Source organism: Triticum dicoccoides, chromosome 5A (genome assembly GCF_002162155.2).
Source record: "Triticum dicoccoides isolate Atlit2015 ecotype Zavitan chromosome 5A, WEW_v2.0, whole genome shotgun sequence".
NCBI classification, from domain to species: Eukaryota; Viridiplantae; Streptophyta; class Magnoliopsida; order Poales; family Poaceae; genus Triticum; species Triticum dicoccoides.
Genome location: NC_041388.1, coordinates 6,760,499 through 6,784,635, shown reverse-complemented (window position 1 = coordinate 6,784,635; position 24,137 = coordinate 6,760,499). Strand labels below are relative to the sequence as shown.

At 43.0% G+C, this 24,137-nt stretch overlaps 1 protein-coding gene across 1 annotated transcript; it reads left to right on the top strand.

The window, feature by feature from the left end:
• Nucleotides 1-2,443: 2,443 nt before the first annotated feature.
• LOC119297420 (probable periplasmic serine endoprotease DegP-like) lies at nucleotides 2,444-11,877 on the top strand. Its single transcript, XM_037575216.1, has 10 exons — nucleotides 2,444-2,522; nucleotides 3,095-3,247; nucleotides 3,310-3,464; nucleotides 3,913-4,197; nucleotides 4,579-4,709; nucleotides 4,842-4,959; nucleotides 5,072-5,164; nucleotides 11,483-11,560; nucleotides 11,656-11,752; nucleotides 11,834-11,877. Exons 1-10 carry the CDS (start codon nucleotides 2,444-2,446, stop codon nucleotides 11,875-11,877), a joined length of 1,233 nt encoding a protein of 410 aa, XP_037431113.1.
• The last annotated feature ends 12,260 nt before the right edge of the window (nucleotides 11,878-24,137 follow it).

Here is a 24,137-nt window from a genome sequence, read left to right as displayed (position 1 = left end):
AAAAAAAAAGAACTGCGTGATCTGCACTGGCAGCAGTAGCAAACAGAGGCCAGTCTTCACAAGTTGGATATTAAAACTGAGGTTCATGCCCGGTTTTCGCATGGACGTCCATTGGCTACTTCAATGCCTCCTTCTCTTCTTAGTGTAGTCCGGGTCGAATGGAATCCCTGTAAACAATTTGCAACATGAACAGTTGCCCCTGAGTCAATCCACCAAGTAGATTTCGAAAACTGTGTGTACAAGGATTCATTAACTAAGGAAACAATGTTGTTACCTTGCTTTGCCATTAAGGACTTCAGCCAAACAGGGCAGTCTTTCTTGTAATGCCTGGTCTGCTTACAGTGGAGACAAGTGTCTTTGTCCACTGGGAAAGACTGTTGCTGACGCTGATGCTGATAGGGAGCTTTTCCTTGTGGCTTTGAAGGAGAACTTTTGTTGTTTTGATTGTAGTTCTTTTTCTTATGATCCTTCACATGGTTGAGTGTTCCACCATGTGAAGCTTTTAGTCTGTCCTCTTCTTGGACACACATAGCAATTGTCTTTTCTATGTCTCATGTTCCAGGTGACATATTATAATTCACAACAAAAATTTCAAACTCCTTTGGCAGTGAAGCCATGACAAGGTGGACCAAGAGCTTTGGTTTGATCTCCAGATCCTCATCCATAGGCTTTAACTTTGCTGCCATATTGCTCATCCTCAGGATGTGCTCTCTTATTCCACCACCTGTGTATTGTTCTGTCACAAGTTGTTTTAACACCTGGGTGGCATATATCTTTGAAGAGCCAGTGAACTGGCTCTTTATCTTTGTCAGCAACTCCGCTGCTGAAGTGCACTCTGCAATGGAGCCCACAATGGTGCTCTCAATTGTATTCTTTATAAAGGCCATGCATTTTTTATTTGCATTGACCCACTTTTGGTTGGCTATGATGTAGGACATCTCCAAAGGAGCATAATCCCCTCTCCTTTTAGCCCATGCAACATCATCCTCGGTAGTCTTTCTTACTGGCTCTGTAGGTCTGACCGGCTGTGGTTCATCCAGAACCCAGTCCAGATCAGCACAAACAAATGCCAGTTCAACTTTCTTCCTCCAATCAATGTGGTTGTCACCTCTGAGTGTCGAAATTTCTTTTAGACAACTCATCAAGTGAAAGCCTCCTGAAATCACAATTTAAGTGACATCAATATAACAACCATATGCATTAATCTAACGTTGGTCAAATTAAACATATAATTGTCTATGCAATTAAATCTATATTACCGTTGGGCAAAATACTAGAAATAAATGCACCTTTAAATTTCAATAATAAAACATGATCATGTTATTAACAACGTTGGTTATAAAAATAACATAATCATATTAATTCGAATAATCACTTTAATGTGCTCTATAAAAAATAATTCTCTCTAAACTTTATCTCTTTATAAAAGCACACTATTAAATATTTACGCAGCGGAAAACATGAAAATAAATTCCTGAACTTTTAATTCTTTTCTGAAAATTTCAATTTTATTTTCAGAGACTTCTCTATTTTTCTTTTTCAGAAACTTTGCAACTTTTTCTTTCCTATTTTCTGAACATAATTTTTGTTGGAAAAATAATGCACAGAAAGGACTATTTAAAATCTGCCCAAAACTGGACAAAACCTTGAAGAAAAAAAAATGAAAACGGGCAGCTCCAGCAGAACTCGGCCTCGCGCGGGAGGCCCGCAGCGGCCCAAGGCCTGCACCTCCGCGCGCTCGAGCGAGCCGGCCCGGTCCGCTGGATCTGGCGGCCCAGCAACCCAGCTGGCACGCTCCCTTTCTGGCCCAGCGGCCTGGGGCGGGGCTAGGGTTTCACGGTGGCCATCGATCTGAATCCGACGGTCGCCCTTGCTTTTCGCCAGATCAAAACCAATCGATGCGGTGGGGGGCGAGGGGAACCCTAATCCTTTCCTCCCCCGCGCGCCCCTCGCACCCCTCTCGCTCGCTGTCCCGACTGAGTCGAGCCACCGTGCCATGGCATGAGGCCGGCCGCTGGCGACGAGCGCCACTGCGCCACGATGCGCGAGCCTGCCCTTTCCCCCCTCCTTTCCTTTTACAGAGAGAGAGGGACCCTCGCGGCCACCTCTGCTCTCCTTGTCTCGCTCCCGACTGCGCCGTTGCTTTTGACGCCGGTCGCCGGCAGCCGGAGACGGGGTTGAGCTCCGCCTTTCCCTGGCGAGCTCTTCTCCATTCCCCCTTTCCTCCCTTCTACCCCCTTCAATCTACTACTTCTCCTTGTGCAGCAACAGAGAGAGAGATGATGCAGGTTTCGATGCAGTGCCGTGGCCATCCCCTTCGCCGGCTGCGCGTCCGCCTTGCGATGAGCGCGCCACCGTCGAGCGGTTTGGCTGCGGTGCCTACTTTGAGGTTTTTCTTTGCCCCGTGAGGGGTGGTACCTTCGTCCGATGCCTCGGCTTGCTGATGCGCGTCGAGATCGAGAGGGTCAGCGCGGCCTTACGGCGGCACTCTTTGCCGGCGAGGCCTGAGGCCCTCTCCGGTGGTCTTTGCCCTGTTCTAGGGTTCTTTTGGGGGTAGGGATCTCTTTTTCTTTTCTGTTTTATCTGTTTACCGAAAAACAACTAACCAAGATGGCCTGATACCATTGATAGACCCACTTGGATCGTGTAGGCTAGATCTTTTCGGTAACCTACCTTCCTTGGGTGCGGAAGAGCTCGATCCAGAGCCGTCCATGGTGATGTAGAGGTCGGTGATCGCAGAGAGATCGAGATGGAGAGGTGGCAGTGGTGCTTCCCGTGAGCATTGCGATTGCCCTAGATCGGAAAGGGATATCAGTGGGGAGTCTGGCGGCACGGTGAATCTCGTACCGTGCGCCCCGGCCCCCACCTTTTTATATATCGCAGGTCACAGGGGCCCACCAACCATAGAACGGTTGGGCGCCCCCGATCAGGGCGCGAATAGATCAGGGCCCGATGGGCCGTTGAGCCCACTCGGTGGAGAGATCAACCTAACAGGTAAATGCCCCCCTCCCCACGTTTCCCCCATTCTTTTTCTCAGCTTTAATTTCCCCATTCATTGTTCATTTCCAACCTGATCTTAATTTTCTTTATGTAGATCGTCTAGCTGACCTGTTCACTATGGATCACTACTGGCACCAACCATCTTCCTGCCTGCGCAAGGACCGTCGTCTCCTTCCCATCCGTGAACTCGCAAGAGATGCAGTGCTTTCTGCTGCAAAATCCGTCATTTTGCTCTCGTCCTTTCTCGGTCTGTATTCAACGTCATGTTTGCTTCTTAATTAATATTCAACCGCTTTTGTTGCTTTGTAGAGGACCAACCGCTGAATAAATGTTGTGGCTTGTGGTTTCAAAGGGACGGCCAGAGAAAAACCGCCCTTGTTTTGACCTCTGCTCATCTCATTCGTAAAGATGATATCCACAAGTGGAAGCGGCAGTGGACAGGCGAGTATCATCAGAATGCGAAGGTGACCTTCTTAACGTTCACTCTTTGTCATCCTAATTTTTTAACAAGAGCATTTGTGCCACCGGATGGTGGTACCTGAACTTTCACAATGCATGCTTTAATTACCAGCTTCTTTTCAAATGAAATTGGGCTGCGGAGCCCTACACTACTATGCAAGTATAAACATATGTTCAACAATCTATTTATCTACCTGCTCTAGCTATGCTTTTTTATCTGCTTGATTATGCCCTCTCAAATTAAATTATTTGTAATGACTCAGTTGCTACATTGGCGTCTAGTTGCAAATTAACTGTGTCATTATCTTCAACTTTGTTAGAACAGAAAATTAGAAACAAAAGATCTTATTCTAGCGCTCGACTTTCATGATAGTTGATCTCTCAAAAATGTTTTCCTCAACATCAGTTCTTTCGAAAATATAGTGTCATAACCTTTGCCACTATCTATTTTAGGTCATTGTTCATTTGCAGGACAACACAACTACACTAGGCCACCTCATCTATCTTCAAGAGCATTATGAATTTGCTATCTATGAGGTTCAAGTGGACAAACCAGCTCATCTACCCACTTTTAATGAACATGTGCATTCTGGTCAAGATGTTTTCCGCCTTGGAAGAGATGCAAATCTGGATATAAAGATAACACATGGTAATTTGGCCTATGACATTCCATCTCGGTATGAGAGATGCCACTACATGTATTTTCTTCGTGATGCATCTAGTCTCAGGCCCTGTTTGGTTCAGCTTTTATTGACGCGCAGCAGAATCTGAACCAAAGGGCGAATCCAGCAGAATCCGATTTCAGAAATCCGCTGCCAAAATCTGAACCAAAAGCGGAAGTAGCCCAGGACGTGCTTTCCAAAATCTGATTCCGCTGCGGGCCAAAATCTAAAAAAGCTGTATCAGCTGGTTTGCCAAATGACCTACATCTTTTTTACATCAGATTTTCCACAGTTGTTTTTCCATAGCAGATTTTTTCACAACAGCTTTTAGAAATCCACAGCCGAACCAAACAGGGCCTCAAACTGGTACGTTACATCTCAAATTTATGTTTTGCATCTTCATCTTATTTCCTTCTCACTACAAATCGTAATATTCGTCACTAATACAATGCTATAGTTACATGATGATGGAGGGCCAATCATTGATTTAGAAGGGAAGATTGTGGGTCTAGTGAACAACCAAATTAATGAGACATTTGTACCTTCGTCAATATTGCACAAGTGCTTGGATTTTTGGAGAAGGTTCAAGTCTGTATTCCCCCCTCTGAATTATTTGTTAGTAACATGTGTGATACCTATGTCTCATAAAGATATTAATGTTATGATGTTCTTTCTTAAATTTGTAAGATATTGATTTGATATTCATTTTATTTGATATAGTTGTATGCCTCGCCTCCACCTTGGAATGACATTTAGTCCAATCAAGTTTTTAGGTCCTATTTGTATTGAGAGGATGACTCGCAAGCATAACATCAACTCTGGTCTTATTGTTGAGCAGGTATATGTATGGTGATTTTTATATAATTTTGACTTTAATTTTTGCTAACAGTTTATTTTAAAATTATTTGCCATATGCATATTATGAAGTAATCGTGCTAACTGAAAATTATGTGTCAAAAGAATCACATGCTGAGAAAATTGGAATTCGCAAGGGTGATGTCATTGAAAGTTTTAATGGAAAGCACATTTCTACTACAATTGAGGTTTGTGTATTTTGTATTTGTTGAATTTTTAGTTTTTTGCTACAACTAGGTTTAGTTACTTTCTAATCCACCTTAGATTAATCTCACACATGCTATAATAGGTACCTAGTAATTTTGTAATTCTAATTAAATAATTTGAACAATGGTGCCCTAGTTGAAGTACATTAATTCATGGCTGAATGGATCAGCTTTCTACATGGATGGTTATTCTCATCAATTGGATCAGGACACAACCATTGGTCAACACCGTGGTGCTTGGCATTTTAGCATTGAGATTTTCCGGACTAAATCCCACTACAAAGTCCAAGTAGCTTGCTGACCCAATAGTAGGTGTGATCGAGGGCACGATAGTCCATAAAGAAACTTCTAAGCCATCTTGCTTCTTGACCAAAAGGACCGAGAGGAAAATTCATACCTAATCTAGCATATCAGCGCATTGCCACTCAATCTCACCTTTTGATGTGTCTGCGATATGGACGGACCACAACTGGAGCCACCCCTAGAAGGAGGTGAATGCGGTGATCACATCACTACTCTAGCAGCGTGTTTGGTTCAGGGAAATTAGAGATGGGGAATGGGAGTTGAGGGGTAAGGAGATTAAAAATCCACTGTTTGATTAGATGGAATGGGAGTTTAAGTGGGAAGGGGACTGGAAGTTGGGAAGCCAATTCCCACCGATTTCTTCCCAGGGGGTACCCTGTTAATTCGTGAGGAGAGTTTTATCCCACGCCAATTCCCATCATATGCTAAACAAGGGAATGGGAGTAAAAATCTACTTCCCATGCCTAATCCCTTCATAAACACCCTTGTACAAACTCCCATTCCCTTGCCCAAGTGTTTACCAAACAGGCTGTAGAGGTAATATGCGCAGCTTGATGATCATGCTCTCAAAATCCTGTAGCGAGGTTGTTAGGCGGTAATATGCGCGGCTCGACGATATGGTGAGCTTGGTGAAGTCCAACAGATGGGTCTCAACAAGCCCCTAGCCATTGCACACCGAGCACCATGTCGTAACTCTACAAAGGAAAGGCTTAGCAGCAGACTATGAATGGTTGTGTACCCACTAAGACGTCAAGGCCATGACAGATCCCATGGTTGATGTCCTTGTTGCCATTGGCCACATCCACATGTATGCTTGCATGTTGGGAAAGCTCCACGGCGGTATGCATGGTGGCTTGGTATGATATGAAATTTTGGGAGGAGCTAGAGTCAACAAGATCAATGAGGACGATTCCTCACATGACAACTGCCTACTACATCGTCGAGATTTTGTGGATGGGTGACCTCCACATCCACATCCTCCTTGGTAGAGTCGCCATTGTCCCTCTTAGCCACACAAATAAAAAGTTTCTTACAACAGTAACCAGGTGTGAACTTGTGAGTCGCAACTCGCAGTTGAAGCAAAGCTTTGGCACAACGGTCATCCATCTCCACTGTTGAGAGGCGCCTGAAGGGCCTTGTGCCTAGGGTGTCCTGCGGGATTCCTAAGGTATCTGTAGTGCAACATTGGCATGAGCAGTAAGGACCAGGGTAGATGTGTGAGTGGGTCGAGAGGGTGGATGTGGCAGTAACCGGCGCACCCTAGTCCTTGTCCTCTGTCTTGTCATGGTCTATAAATGCCCCTTCTAGTGTCGTCAGGTACATGAATTGTACATCTGTACGCAATGGCTTACAGAGCCCTGTGATGTAAAACTCTACTTGCGCCTCGGTTAGACCCTCACACCGACACACCAATGTGAGGAATTATTCCTCATACTTGTCGATGGTTCCTGGCTAGAGGAGCTTCAACTCGCCCGATTTCGGTGTTTTGGATTTTTGAACCAAAATGATTGTTAAGTTGTCCGTCGAAAGTCATGGTGGCACGCCTTCCGTGTGCCAGAGGCGGCGGTGCCATAGTGGGGCCCTCCTGGTCAGGTGGTATGATGCTAGCCATGTTTTGTGGTGTTTCGGAGTACCCTGCCCTTCGAAACACTACTCGACTCGAGTCAGCAAGTAAGCACATATTCTGAGCAATCCTTTTTTTTAACAAAGAGAGGCACCAACAGGTGCCAATATATTCAGCTCAAATTCAGTGTACATCATGATTACAAAAACTGCTTGCAAGAAAGAGAGAATTAGACTGCAGAATCCGAGAAAGAAGAGCTGAATAGAAGTCGGAGAAGACAGGAAGGGAGCAGAATCCCTTCAGATGAACCACATGACTAAACATAAGAAGGCAGCCTAAAGAAGAAGATGACATGAACTGCCCTTCTGCTACTCAAAGTGCAAGATACACCATGGAAACAACAGCAAAAGCAACTGGACCAACAACTTCAGAGTGAAATTGGGCTCCAATAGCTTCCATCAAGTTCTGAAGAAGAGTCCAGTCGAGCTCCAAAATCATTGGCTTAGTCTGCAGATTCACCAACAAGTCTCCTTGCGCTTGAAGAAGTCCATCCCTGCAACTGAAATACTACAAGAACAAATGAAGCAGAGTATCTTGAACAGAGAAGAACCAAGAAGCAAAGAGCTAGTAACAATGCACTGTGTGAATCTTAATACCAGGAATTTGGAAATTAGAAAGAAGGGATACAACATTGCAGGAATTAGAAGAGTGATTACGAGCAAAGCAACAAATCTGAGTATCCCTATTCGCTGTGAAAACCTGGTGAGCAAGGTTATGGGCAACTCCATTAACTTCTCTAGCAATATGAAAAACTTTAGGATTAAGAGCTACAGAATGTTTGAAAAAAATGGCAAGATCCTTTCTGATATTCCAAGGAATAGAGGGATCTAAGGTGTTGGGCAAAGCAGCACATTTAGCAAGAGTAAGACAATCAGTTAGAAAAGTAGCATGCATAATATTGAGCCGAGAGGCTATATTAGCAGCAGAAGCAAGAGCAATAGATTCAGCCTGCAAAGGAGTGGATGTAGAGGAAGCGGAGGCCTGAATTTGAATATTAATTTGTCCCTGCTCCGAGGGAAGAGAAATATAGATACCAACACCTGTAGCCACATCACCTGGAGGAAGGCCAGGAACTTTTTTTGTTCTGAAAGCTGCATCAGAGTAAATTTTTGGCCCAACAACTAAAAGATCAGACCTGAGAGAATTACCTGGCAAGGGGAGCTGATTGCTAGCAGGAATGTGTTGAACCTGTTGATTCTTGATAGAAAGACCAGAAAGAACATCATGAGGCTCCAAATTTAAAGCACCAGCCGCAATGCTAACTTGATAAGGAAGAGCTTTGTTTCTATCAAAAATAAAATCATTTCTTGCTTTCCGAAGGCTCCACAGAAAATTTAGGATATTCGGGCTGGAGCCATGTGGGTGATTCCTTTGAATGAAAGCAATAAGCACTGAATGCATTGTAGTATGGCATTGGGTTAAAACATCAGCTTTGAGAAACCAGGGAGAAGAAAACCAGGCCGCACGAGCAAAATGACAAAGGCAAAATAGATGAAACTCGTCCTCCGGTTGACCACATCGACAACACATTTGAGAAATATGAATCGAGAAACGACCAGCTCGCATACCCGTAGGCAAAGCTTTTCTTAAAAGTCTCCATGCAAAAGTTTGCACCCTAGGAAGCAAATTCTTTTGTTTCCAAAATATTGTAAGCAGATTTTTCAAATCCAAAGGTACAACAGTAGGGGCATGTCTAGGATTAGCATGAATATCTTGTAAACACAATTTATAAGCAGATTTGGAGGAACAAATACCATTTGGAGTAAGATCCCAACACAACAAATCTGGAATTTCGTCATCAACAATATCAGTATGAACAATAATGGAAGCCAAAGGTTGCTGAAAAATCGAGAAAATGAGAGTTTGATTCCAAATCCTTTGACCTGGAAGCCAGAGATCCTTAACCAAGGCCGGGTACACAAAACCAGCATGTTGAGGAATGAGATGCTCATGAATGGAACTCCAATTATTACACCAAGGAGTTCTCCAAATAGAAATGTTACCTTGCGTTATTTGATAGAATGAATGAGTTTTAAGCTTAGGTAACATTTTAAGAATGGAAGCCGAGAAAGCAGATTTAGGAGGAGTAGTAGTGGCAGTCCAAATGGAAGCATTAGGAAAATATTTAGCTTTAAGCACAAGATACAAATGAGAAGAAGGGTCTTTAGCTAACCTCCAAGCAGCAGATAAAATCAGACTTTCATTGATGGCCTTCAAGTTCCTAACACCTAGACCTCCTTCATCTTTGGAGTTGCAAATGTCTTTCCATGCTCTAAGACAAAGACTCTTTGTAGAGTCATTTTGTCGAACACCTGTCCACCAAAAATTCCTAATAATAGCTGTAAGCTTAGTAATCAATTTCTTAGTGAACAAGATATTAGCCATATAGTAGACAAGAATGGTCGAGAAAACCGAATGAATCAGCTCAAGACGGGCAGCATGAGAAAGCAAGTTGGCTTTATAAGAAGGCAATTTTTGCAAGAATTTGTCCAGAACAAAATTATAAGCAAGAACTCTGTTTTTAGCAGGAAGAATCAATGGATGACCAAGATGAGTAAAATTTGCATCCAAAGAAGAAACAGGGAAAATCTGCTTGATGTCTTGCATAGCAATAGGAGAAACATGAGAGCTGAAAAGAATAGCAGATTTAGACCAGTTTGGAGTTTGACCAGAAATACCACAAAATTGGTTTATAAGATTAGCCATAGTGTGAGCTTCCTGCAAAGTGGCCTGTCCACAAACCAATAAGTCATCCGCAAATAAAAGAGAGTGAATGGAGGGGCAATTTGGTCCAAGAGAGATACCCTGTAATTGATGAGCAGCAAGAGCGTCATTAAGGGCAGTGGAGAGTTCATTGATGGCAATAACAAATAAATAAGGAGACATAGGACAACCTTGACGAATACCCCTAGAATTGTTTAATTTTTGAGAAGGCTGCCCATTAATGACAACAGAAAACACGTAGGCAAGGAGATGCAAGCATGAACTAAATTTATGAAATGACCATGCAACCCTTTCCGAGAAAGAGCAGAAACAATAAAACTCCATTCAAGACGATCAAAGGCTTTAGCAAGATCTATTTTAAGCATGAAAGCATTCCCAACTTGCCAACTTGGGATCCCCCTATGAGTCATCATCTTTGTCGCTGACCTTGGCCGCGAGGCCCTGATCATCCTTCCCATCGTTGATGGAAGACTGCTGGTGCCATCTTGCCGCAGCTTGCTGATGGATAGGCTTTTTGCTAGCTTTGCTCCCGATTGCTAGAAGTATATTCCTTCATGCCCTTCAGTGCCCCATCGATGGCTTCTTTAGAAAATGAGCCATGGCTTTGATCATCTTTAGAAAAGGTGGGCGAGAAGATTGGTGGAGGTGAACCTTCATTTTCTGGTTTTCTTTATAGCTAGACCGATCGATGCCTGTTAAGGCTTACACGGCCGTCCAATATTTTTTTCTCGAATACGCACGAGTGTGCGTATCATATATTCTGGAAGAAAGGGAAGACTCTCTCAACGGTGCAATGTTACAGAGTTGATTACATGTTGCAACAATGCCACATCCACCATGTCATCTACTGTGCATACAGTTACTCGCTAAGTGCCCACGGTGCCATGGCCACGAAGAACCCTTCGGTTGTCCAATATATGGACTACATATACTTGATCCCCAAGTTGGATCAGACCCATTCCTAACAAAACTCTGATTCTTTCCTATATTAACAATTTTAGAAGTCTCAGGCCGCACGCTCTGCCCTAGCCCTGCGCACATAATGATGGCCCCACCTGGTCGACCATGACAAGTGTATGTTTTGTAATTGGCACATATGTACCGTGTAGCTAAGATTTATAAATAGTATATAGTACCTAGGATGTTTTCTAGTTGGCACATATGCAATTGTACTTGTAGCTAGAGTCTAGTATATGCACGATTAATTCAATAAAGGAGCATGGTCCTATATATGCATTAAGAGGCAATAGGATACTCCGTTGATAATGACAAGTGTATACATAATTGTTGTTCATTTGGTAGCATATGGAGTATGTTCTTTTAAAGGGAGTATATAAAATTGTTCATTTGATATTACAGCGTATAGAGTATGGATTATAGTATGCTATTTTAGTGGAGATGCTTTTGATTGAAATATCTTCAGAGTTGTAGCCATTGTATATTTCAAAAATCACAGAACAAGGATATTTTAGTGGAGGTGCTTTTTTCATATGAAATATCTTTAGAGTTGTAGCCATTATGTATTTCAAAAATCACAGAACAAGAAAGAATCTCGTGTGAGGGAGAGGTGTGAGGGTGAGTGCACCTGGTTGTAGGGTGTATTTTCCATATTTTTTATGTGACACTCTTGACTTTTGTGATTTTGCCAGTTGGAAAGCATGTTGATAGACATATGCTGGGATCATTTTGATCAAGCTAAGAATTTGAATACTGAAAAAGATATTTCGGTAAGTAAACTCTATGTTGTAACTACGATTCATGCCCACCATAGCACTACTAAAAATGTATTTTAGTACATTTAATTCCATGGATTTCTTTACAGGTGAAAATATTTGATGCTACCAAACTTTGTCCGAGAACTAGAAACCTGATTGCAATTGTATCGGATCATGGAGAGAACATTGCAAAAGGTAAACATCTCCTTATTATAAATCATATTTCTGCAGGAGCCAAAGATACATCTACTCTAAGTGTGATGTTTTTATTTGTGTAGGTTCTTACCCTATCATGGGGTGAAGAAGCCCTTATGATTCTTGATTCTTGAGCTGGGCCTGAGGTAAATATCTTCCATTTTAAGATAGTTTACATTTAGCACGTTAACTCAAATTCAAAAGTCGTAGAGGAGATTGTCAGGTGTGGTAAACAACTTCATGAAGAAACCAATTGTTATTTCTCTTATCTCATTTTGTTTGCATTGCAAAAAACACACTATTTTGGTCTCCAAAGGTCTATCATATCTAACCGAACTTTGTGTTTTTTTATTTGTGTAGGCACCTGCCCACTGCTGGCCTTCATGGATGAGTCGACCGAATTAACCCTGCATGCCCATTGCAAATTCATTTTCGGCATAATCTCTACGTTGTGTATTCTTGGAAAAAAACTTCAAGTTATGGGTGCCTTTGGACCGTAGAAGCAGCTTAAGCTTAGAGCATAACATGCATGTTAGAGTAGAACTTATTATTGACTACTACTTATTTCGAGTCTTGTGAAACTCACATCATGTCTGTGTGCAAGTGTAGCAGCCGTGGATGATGAATTGAATGGGCAATTATGCTGGAGTGTAATGTTTGGACCGTAGAAGCATCATATATGGCTTAGGCAGAACATATATGTTATTGGCTACTAATTGTTCCATTGCCAGCTCATCCCCTTTAATTTGCTGTGCAGGGTAAAAAGGGAAGAAGAATACCCACCATGTACCAATGTATACTTTCACTCTATAGTGGCAGTTACTTCAAAATACTGTGCTCAAATCACAAGCTTTTACACATATAGTAATTGCATTTTATCTTTACAAAAGATTCCATCTTTACCACCTATCACCCCCACCACCTACATTTTGTATTACATTTCCTGCTATACCCCCTCTCCTGTATCAAATGGCAACTTCAAGCTACAACCCCATGCTCTTGCAGGCATGTTATTATCCTGCCACTAGGAGTTGTACAAATGTTGTCACACCCCACCAAATTGTGTGTTTATCATCATTCAGGCCACAAAATTATGCAGAGAGGTGATTGCTCAAATCGTCTCATATTGCAATGCTCACATGGTAACATTAATAGGAGAATAGGCGTTGTAGATGTCATTGTCGCTGACTCATCCAGGTAAGCCATGCCCTGCGACATCAGGTAGGATCAAGGTTTCCGTTACCGAACGAAATTTCAAGATTTTCCGTGGTTACCGCATATTTCTGTGCCCCTCGGTAAATCCCCATACCGAGCAAAAAATACCAAGTTAGTTGAATTTTTCGAATTTAAACGCTTGATGTATATAGTAAAGTACGTAGGATCTAAGAAATGTTAGGAGAGTTTGTTCTGGAGTACTGGTAGTAGCCTAGTCTCATGCGTAGACAAAATTCCATTTGGCTGGTAGCACTTTTATGCCAAATACAACTATTCTTAAAGAATTTGAATTCAAAATTCAACTATAAATTTTGTTCAAAATATTTTTGGTATTTCTCGGTAACCGTGGTAACCACGTTTACTGGCCCCCCTGGGTAAAAATCACTACTAGGGAAAAGGCTAATAGTAGTGCTTGTTTTATAGCTAGCAGTAGCGCTTGTACAAGCGCTACCAGTAAGGCGCTACAACTAACTGGTAGCAGTAGCGCTGGAAAGCGAGCGCTACTGCTATACCTAGTTAGCAGTAGCGCTTTGTTGGGGAAAGCGCAGTAGCGTTTCTTTTGAAAAGCGCTGCTGCTAACTTTTCCTGTATTTTTGAAAATGTAGCTTATTGTCGCTGTAGGTTTTACATACAGTATTTTCATCATATGATTTTATGACTATGATTAGTTATTATATATAACAGTGGATACTTTCAACATGCACCACATGTTGCCTCCACTTGAATCTAATCCACATTCATTTCACACACTATATATATTACTATTCATCCAAGGTAATGTTACGATCATATAACAACTTAGCATCATGCATCATCGATCATAATAATAAATAACTCATCATTGGTATCTTTCCATAATAATAAAGCAACTATCGCTTTTGCCCGCCTGCTCACCGTCGTGGTGTTTTTTGCAAAAAACGCCCCTGTGTTTTTGGTAATTCAACCCACACTCCCTTCTTAAGTGGATATATAAGAAAACGTTGCAATCTTACAAAAGGACCCCACATTTGAGCGTATTCAACCCGCGATCCTTACATTTCATTTTTTTCAGGGGGCAACCATGGCAGGGAGGGGAGGCGATGCTGCGCTCCGGCGCCGCATTAGGCGGCTGCAGGGAGGTGGGAGCTGCGCACGGAGACGAAGGAGTAGATAATGAAGAGGCATGGGGGAGAGGCGGGCGAGCGGGAAGGGCCGGGGCACCGCCCACGATGCCGGTGAGCGGGAAGGGCGGCGGCCTTGCGATGGCGTAGTCGGCGAGGCCCTGTCGGATCTTGCCGGGTCCGGTCAGGAACGGCGGGTGTCGTGGGAGTAAGTCTGACAGTAGAATAGGGGGTACGTAGGAGGAGGCAAGATCCTAGCTACGGTGAGATTGTGCACGCAAGATTTACGAGTTCAGGCCCTTCTCGGAAAAAGTAACAGCCCTACGTCTCGGTGCCCGGAGGCTTGGTCGACTGGATTATGTGTGAAGTTACAGGGGGTGCGAACCCTTGTCCCAGTGGAGGGGGTGGCTTATATAGAGTGCGCCAGGACCCCAGCCAGCCCACGTTACTGAAGGAAATATGCCCTAGAGGCAATAATAAAGTTATTATTTATTTCCTTATATCATGATAAATGTTTATTATTCATGCTAGAATTGTATTAACCGGAAACATAATACATGTGTGAATACATAGACAAACTTAGTGTCACTAGTATGCCTCTACTTGACTAGCTCGTTAATCAAAGATGGTTATGTTTCCTAACCATGAAAAAAGTGTTGTTATTTGATTAACGAGGTCACATCATTAGTTGAATGATCTGATTGACATGACCCATTCCATTAGCTTAGCACCCGATCGTTTAGTATGTTGCTATTGCTTTCTTCATGACTTATACATGTTCCTATAACTATGAGATTATGCAACTCCCGTTTACCGGAGGAACACTTTGGGTGCTACCAAACGTCACAACGTAACTGGGTGATTATAAAGGAGCTCTACAGGTGTCTCCAAAGGTAGATGTTAGGTTGGCGTATTTCGAGATTAGGATTTGTCACTCCGATTGTCGGAGAGGTATCTCTGGGCCCTCTCGGTAATGCACATCACTTAAGCCTTACAAGCATTGCAACTAAATGAGTTAGTTGCGGGATGATGTATTACGGGACGAGTAAAGAGACTTGCCGGCAACGAGATTGAACTAGGTATAGGAATACCGACGATCAAATCTCGGGCAAGTAACATACCGGTGACAAAGGGAACAACGTATGTTGTTATGTGGTCTGACCGATAAAGATCTTCGTAGAATATGTAGGAGCCAATATGGGCATCCAGGTCCCGCTATTGGTTATTGGTTGGAGACGTGTCTCGGTCATGTCTACATTGTTCCCGAACCCGTAGGGTCCGCACGCTTAAGGTTACGATGACAGTTATATTATGAGTTTATACATTTTGATGTACCGAAGGTTGTTCGGAGTCTCGGATGTGATCACAGACATGACGAGGAGTCTCGAAATGGTCGAGTCGTAAAGATTGATATATTGGAAGCCTATGTTTGGATATCGGAAGTGTTCCGGGTGAAATCGGGATTTTACCGGAGTACCGGGAAGGTTACCGGAACCCCCCCGGGAGTTAAATGGGCCATGATGGGCCTTAGTGGAAAAGAGAAGAGGCAGCCCTACATGGGCTGCGCGCCTCCCCCCTTCCCCTAGTCCTATTAGGACTAGGAGAGGTGGCCGGCCCCCCCTCTCTCTTTTCCCCCTCCGCCAATCCTATTCCAACAAGGATTGGGGGGGGGGGGATCCTACTCCCAGAGGGAGTAGGACTCTCCTGGTGCGCCACACCTTGGCCGGCCAGCCTCCCCCCTCTAGTCCTTTATATACTGAGGTAGAGGCACCCTAGAACACACAAGTTGATCCACGTGATCTATTCCTTAGCCGTGTGCGGTGCCCCCTGCCACCATATTCCTCGATAATACTGTAGCGGAGTTTAGGCGAAGCCCTGCTGCTGTAGTGCATCAAGATCGTCACCACGCCGTCGTGCTGACGGAACTCTTCCCCGACACTTTGCTGGATCGGAGTCCGGGGATCGTCATCGAGCTGTACATGTGCTCGAACTCGGAGGTGCCGTAGTTTCGGTGCTTGATCGGTTGGATCGTGAAGACGTACGACTACTTCCTCTATGTTGCGTCAACGCTTCTGCAGTTGGTTTGCGTGGGTACGTAGATAACACTCTCCCCTCTCGTTGCTATGCATCACCATGGTCTTGCATGTGCGTAGGAAATTTTTTGAAATTACTACGAAACCCAACAGTGGTATCAGAGCCTTGGTTTTATGGTTTGATGTTATTTGCACGAGTAGAACACAAGTGAGTTGTGGGCGATATAAGTCATACTGCCTACCAGCATGCCATACTTGGTTCGGCGGTATTGTTGGATGAGACGACCCGAACCAACATTACGCGTACGCTTACGCGAGACTGGTTCCCCCGACGTGCTTTGCACACAGGTGGCTTGCGGGCGACTGTCTCTCCAACTTTAGTTGAACCAAGTGTGACTACGCCCGGTCCTTGCGAAGGTTAAAACAGAGTCTATTTGACAAACTATCATTGTGGTTTTGATGCGTAGGTGAGATTGGTTCTTGCTTAAGCCCGTAGCAGCCATGTAAAACTTGCAACAACAAAGTAGAGGATGTCTAACTTGTTTTTGCAGGGCATGTTGTGATGTGATATGGTCAAGGCATGATGCTGAATTTTATTGTATGAGATGATCATGTTTTGTAACCAAGTTATCGGCAACTGGCAGGAGCCATATGGTTGTCGCTTTATTGTATGCAATGCAATCGCGATGTAATGCTTTACTTTATTACTAAACGGTAGTGATAGTCGTGGAAGCATAAGATTGGCGAGACGACAACGATGCTACGATGGAGATCAAGGTGTCGCGTCGGTGACAATGGTGATCATGACGATGCTTCAGAGATGGAGATCACAAGCACAAGATGATGATGGCCATATCATATCACTTATATTGATTGCATGTGATGTTTATCTTTTTATGCATCTTATCTTGCTTTGATTGACGGTAGCATTATAAGATGATCTCTCACTAATTTATCAAGAAGTGTTCTCCCTGAGTATGCACCGTTGCCAAAGTTCGTTGTGCCCAGACAACACGTGATGATCGGGTGTGATAAGCTCTACGTCCATCTACAACGGGTGCAAGCCAGTTTTGCACACGCAGAATACTCAGGTTAAACTTGACGAGCCTAGCATATGCGGATATGGCCTCGGAACATGGAGACCGAAAGGTCGAGCGTGAATCATATAGTAGATATGATCAACATAACGATGTTCACCATTGAAAACTACTCCATCTCACGTGATGATCGGTTATGGCTTAGTTGATTTGGATCACGTAATCACTTAGAAGATTAGAGGGATGTCTATCTAAGTGGGAGTTCTTAAGTAATATGATTAATTGAACTTTAATTTATCATGAAATTAGTCCTGGTAGTATTAGCTTATCTATGTTGTAGATCAATAGCTCGCGTTGTAGCTTTCATATGTTTATTTTGATATGTTCCTAGAGAAAATTGTGTTGAAAGATGTTAGTAGCAATGATGCGGATTGGATCCGTGATCTGAGGTTTATCCTCATTGCTGCATAGAAGAATTATTTCCTTGATGCACCGCTAGGTGACAGACCTATTGCAGGAGCAGATGCAGACGTTATGAACATTTGGCTAGCTCAATATGATGACTACTTGATAGTTTAAGTGCACCATGCTTAACGGCTTAGAATCGGGACTTCAAAGACGTTTTGAACGTCATGGACCATATGAGATGTTCCAGGAGTTGAAGTTAATATTTCAAGCAAATACCCGAGTTGAGAGATATGAAGTCTCCAACAAGTTCTATAGCTAAAAGATGGAGGAGAATCGCTCAACTAGTGAGCATGTGCTCAGATTGTCTGGGTACTACAATCGCTTGAATCAAGTAGGAGTTTATCTTCCAGATAAGATAGTGATTGACAGAATTCTCTAGTCACCATCACCAAGTTAGTAGAACTTCGTGATGAACTATAATATGCAAGGGATAACGGAAACAACTCCCAAGCTCTTCGTGATGCTGAAATCAACGAAGGTAGAAATCAAGAAAAACATCAAGTGTTGATGGTAGACAAGACCACTAGTTTCAATAAAAGGGCAAAGGGAAGAAGGGGAACTTCAAGAAGAACGGCAAGCAAGTTGCTGCTCAAGTGAAGAAGCCCAGTCTGGTCCTAAGCCTGAGACTAAGTGTTTCTACTGCAAAGGGACTGGTCACTGGAAGCGGAACTACCCCAAGTGATTGGCAGATAAGAAGATGGCAAAGTGAACATAAGTATATTTGATATACATGTTATTGATGTGTACTTTACTAGTGTTTATAACAACCCCTCAGTATTTGATACTAGTTCAGTTGCTAAGATTAGTAACTCGAAACGGGAGTTGCAGAATAAACAGAGACTAGTTAAGGGTGAAGTGACGATGTGTGTTGGAAGTAGTTCCAAAATTGATATGATCATCATCGCACACTCCCCTATACTTTCGGGATTAGTGTTGAACCTAAATAAGTGTTATTTGGTTTTTGCGTTGAGCATGAATATGATTTGATCATGTTTATTGCAATATGGTTATTCATTAAAGTCAGAGAATAATTGTTGTTCTGTTTACATGAATAAAACCTTCGATGGTCATACACCCAATGAAACAAGTTCATTGGATCTCGTTCGTAGTGATACACATATTCATAATATTGAAACCAAAAGATGCGAAGTTAATAATGATAGTGCAACTTATTTATGGCACTACTGTTTAGGTCATATTGGTGTAAAGCGCATGAAGAAACTCCATGCTGATGGGCTTTTGGAATCACTTTATTATGAATCAGTTGATGCTTGCGAACCATGCCTCATGGGCAAGATGACTAAAACTCCGTTCTTCGGAACAATGGAGCGAGCAACAGATTTGTTGGAAATCATACATACTGATGTGTGTGGTCCGATGAATATTGAGGCTCACGACAGGTATCATTATTTTCTGATCTTCACAGATGATTTGAGCAGATATGAGTATATCTACTTGATGAAACACAAGTCTGAAACATTTGAAAAGTTCAAAGAATTTCAGAGTGAAGTGGAGAATCATCATAACAAGAAAATAAAAGTTTCTACGATATGAACGCAGAGGTAAAATATTTGAGTTACGAGTTTGGCCTTCAATTAAAACAATGTGAAATAGTTTCACTACTCACGCCACCTGAAACACCACAGTGTAATGGTGTGTCCGAACGTCATAACCGTACTTTATTGGATATAGTGCGATCTATGATGTCTCTTACCGATCTACCACTATCGTTTTGGGGTTATGCATTAGAGACAGCTGCATTCACGTTAAATAGGGCACCATCTAAGTCCGTTGAGACGACACAATCTGAACTGTGGTTTGGCAAGAAACCAAAGTTGTCGTTTCTTAAAGTTTGGGGTTGTGATGCTTATATGAAAAAGTTTCATCCTAATAAGCTCAAACCCAAATCGGAGAAATATGTCTTCATAGGATACCCAAAGGAGACTATTGGGTACACCTTCTATCACAAATCTGAAGGCAAGACTTTTGTTGCTAAATTCGGAGTTTTTCTAGAGAAGGAGTTTCTCTCGAAAGAAGTGAGTGGGAGGAAAGTAGAACTTGATGAGGTAACTGTACCTGCTCCCTTATTGGAAAGTAGTTCATCACAGAAATCTGTTCCTGTGACTACTACACCAATTAGTGAGGAAGCTAATGATGATGATCATGTAACTTCAAATCAAGTTAATACCAAATCTCGTAGGTAAACCAGAGTGAGATACGCACCAGAGTGGTACGGTAATCCTGTTCTGGAAGTCATGTTACTAGACCATGACGAACTTGCGAACTATGAGGAAGCGATGATGAGCCCAGATTCCGCGAAATGGTTTGAGACCATGAAATCTGAGATATGATCCATGTATGAGAACAAAGTATGGACTTTGATGGATTTGCCCGATGATCGGCAAGCCATAGAAAATAAATGGATCTTCAAGAGGAAGACGGACGCTGATAGCAGTGTTACTATCTACAAAGCTAGAATTGTCGCAAAAGGTTTTCGACAAGTTCAAGGTGTTGACTACGATGAGATTTTCTCACTCGTATCTATGCTTAAATCTGTCCGAATCATGTTAGCAATTGCCGCATTTTATGAAATCTGGCAAATGGATAACAAAACTGCAATCCTTAATGGATTTCTTAAAGAAGAGTTGTATATGATGCAACCAGAAGTTTTTGTCAATCCTAAAGGTGTTAAAAAAATGCAAACTCCAGCGATCCATCTATGGACTGGTGTAAGCATCTCGGAGTTGGAATATACGCTTTGATAAATTGATCAAAGCATATAGTTTTATACATACTTGCGGTGAAGCCTGTATTTACAAGAAAGTGAGTGGGAGCACTACAACATTTCTGATAAGTATATGTGAACAATATATTGTTGATCGGAAATAATGTATAATTTTCTAGAAAGCATAAAGGAATATTTGAAAGGAGTTTTTCAAAGAAAGACCTCGGTGAAGCTGCTTACATATTGAGTATCAAGATCTATAGAGATAGATCAAGACACTTGATAAGTTTTTTTCAATGAGTACATACCTTGACAAAATTTTGAAGAAGTTCAAAATGGATCAAGCAAAGAAAGGATTATTGCCTGTGTTACAAGGTGCGAAATTGAGTAAGACTCAATGCCCGACCACTGCAGAAGATAGAGAGAATATGAAAGATGTTCCCTATGCATCAGCAATAGGTTCTATAAAGTATGCCATGATGTGTACCAGATCTATTGTATACCCTACCACTGAGTTTGGTAAGGGAGTACAATAGTAATCTAGGAGTAGATCACTGGACAGCGGTCAAAATTATCCTTAGTGGAATAAGGATATGTTTCTCGATTATGGAAGTGGAAAAAGGTTCGTCGTAAAGGGTTACGCCGATGCAAGTTTTGACACTAATCTAGATGAATCTAAATCTCAATCTAGATACATATTTAAAGTGGGAGCAATTTGTTAGAGTAGCTCCGTGCAGAGCATTGTTGACATAAATATTTGCAAAATACTTACGGATCTGAATGTGACAGGCCCGTTGACTAAAATTATCTCACAAGCAAAACATGATCACACCTTAGTACTCTTTGGGTGTTAATCACATAGGATGTGAACTAGATTACTGACTCTAGTAAACCCTTTGGGTGTTGATCACATATCGATGTGAACTATGGGTGTTAATCACATGGTGATGTGAACTATTGCTGTAAAATCACATGGCGATTTGAACTAGATTATTGACTCTAGTGCAAGTGGGAGACTGAAGGAAATATGCCCTAGAGGCAATAATAAAGTTATTATTTATTTCCTTATATCATGATAAATGTTTATTATTCATGCTAGAATTGTATTAACCGGAAACATAATACATGTGTGAATACATAGACAAACTTAGTGTCACTAGTATGCCTCTACTTGACTAGCTCGTTAATCAAAGATGTTTATGTTTCCTAACCATGAACAAAGTGTTATTATTTGATTAACGAGGTCACATCATTAGTTGAATGATCTGATTGACATGACCCATTCCATTAGCTTAGCACCCGATCGTTTAGTATGTTGCTATTGCTTTCTTCATGACTTATACATGTTCCTATAACTATGAGATTATGCAACTCCCGTTTACCGGAGGAACACTTTGGGTGCTACCAAACGTCACAACGTAACTGGGTGATTATAAAGGAGCTCTACAGGTGTCTCCAAAGGTAGATGTTGGGTTAGCGTATTTCGAGATTAGGATTTGTCACTCCGATTGTCGGAGAGGTATCTCTGGGCCCTCTCCGTAATGCACATCACTTAAGCCTTGCAAGCATTGCAACTAAATGAGTTAGTTGCGGGATGATGTATTACGAAACGAGTAAAAAGACTTGCCGGTAACGATATTGAACTTGGTATAGGAATACCGACGATCGAATCTCGGGCAAGTAACATACCGGTGACAAAGGGAACAACGTATGTTGTTATGCGGTCTGACCGATAAAGATCTTCGTAGAATATGTAGGAGCCAATATGGGCATCCAGGTCCCGCTATTGGTTATTGGCCGGAGACGTGTCTCGGTCATGTCTACATTGTTCTCGAACCCGTAGGGTCCGCACGCTTAAGGTTACGATGACAGTTATATTATGAGTTTATACATTTTGATGTACCGAAGGTTGTTCGGAGTCCCGGATGTGATCACGGACATGACGAGGAGTCTCGAAATGGTCGAGACGTAAAGATTGATATATTGGAAGCCTATGTTTGGATATCGGAAGTGTTCCGGGTGAAATCGGGATTTTACCGGAGTACCGGGAAGGTTACCGGAACCCCCCCGGGAGTTAAATGGGCCATGATGGGCCTTAGTGGAAAAGAGAAGAGGCAGCCCTACATGGGCTGCGCGCCTCCCCCCTTCCCCTAGTCCTATTAGGACTAGGAGAGGTGGCCGGCCCCCTCTCTCTCTTTTCCCCCTCCGCGAATCCTATTCCAACTAGGATTGGGGGGGGGGGGAATCCTACTCCCAGAGGGAGCAGGACTCTCCTGGCGCGCCACACCTTGGCCGGCCAGCCTCCCCCCTCTAGTCCTTTATATACTGAGGTAGAGGCACCCTAGAACACACAAGTTGATCCACGTGATCTATTCCTTAGCCGTGTGCGGTGCCCCCTGCCACCATATTCCTCGATAATACTGTAGCGGAGTTTAGACGAAGCCCTGCTGCTGTAGTGCATCAAGATCGTCACCACGCCGTCGTGCTGAAGGAACTCTTCCCCAACACTTTGCTGGATCGGAGTCCGGGGATCGTCATCGAGCTATACATGTGCTCGAACTCGGAGGTGTCGTAGTTTCGGTGCTTGATCGGTTGGATCGTGAAGACGTACGACTACTTCCTCTATGTTGCGTCAACGCTTCTGCAGTTGGTCTGCGTGGGTACGTGGACAACACTCTCCCCTCTCGTTGCTATGCATCACCATGATCTTGCATGTGCGTAGGAAATTTTTTGAAATTACTACGAAACCCAATAGTTACAAAGGGTTCAATGTACATTAAGGTGGGACGTTACTGGTAACGCCACCAATAAAGACATATAAATGATCATTAAGACTACGGACTGAACGCCTGACCGTTGCCATCCTGAGTGACTTTAGATCTTCTATACTCCGAGTGGTTCCTAGTGTGGTCGAATGACTATGTCCTGATCAAATGGAATTGGGTTATCCGAGTGAAATTGTTGGTCGAGTGGGTTGCACTCTGAGGTGTTTTCAGTCGGTAGATGTTGCTGTACTTTGAATGTCTTTGACTCTAGGGCAATATCCTTGGGAAGGGTGTTTAGGTCAGGCCTATTACCCTACCCTAGGTACATGTCATTGTCATTAGCCCCCGAATGGATCGAGGTCCGAGTGGAGAAGGGGTTGAAGATGGACCCGACCCGACTTTTATGCTTCGGGGGCATTTTACTTGGGTCAGCGAACCATGCTGAACCTTTAACTTCATTTTCTGTCGCCTTGATTCATTCATAGTTTGTCGAGTGAACTTATACTGATATGCTTCGAGTGTTGGAATGGTATGAAATCTTGGGTGCGATTGGCTTTTCTGTGGTTTCCAGATCTCACGGGATTTGAAATTTGAAGAAGCATGCGAGACGGAGAGCGCCGCAGTAAACGGAGTGGATCAGACAAAGACGCCTCGATTCTCGCACCACCTTTATCGCCACGTATCGGGTGCGCGACTATTACAGGATTTGACTGGATCGCTCGGGTCCACGTGTCAGCCACTCGGCAGTGAGCCCATAAAAGGCGTTGAGGCCGATGCGTTTGCACAGTGTTTCTCATTCCCCTTCTTCCTCCTCTGCTTCTCCACCATGCCCTTCTCCACTGTTGACGCTGCCGCTCTGCACGTGAGCAATCCGCGATGATCTGGGCGTCACATTCTCTCCCTAAAGGGGTCCCTAGATCTACCTTATATATGGCGACCCCTTGGGTTACATTCACTCACTAATAATCTCGGGAGCTTTGAGGGGAGCAGCAACCCGATATGTCGATTGTTAGGTTGACTTGTTACCCTGATCCTTTTCATCCTTCTTTTG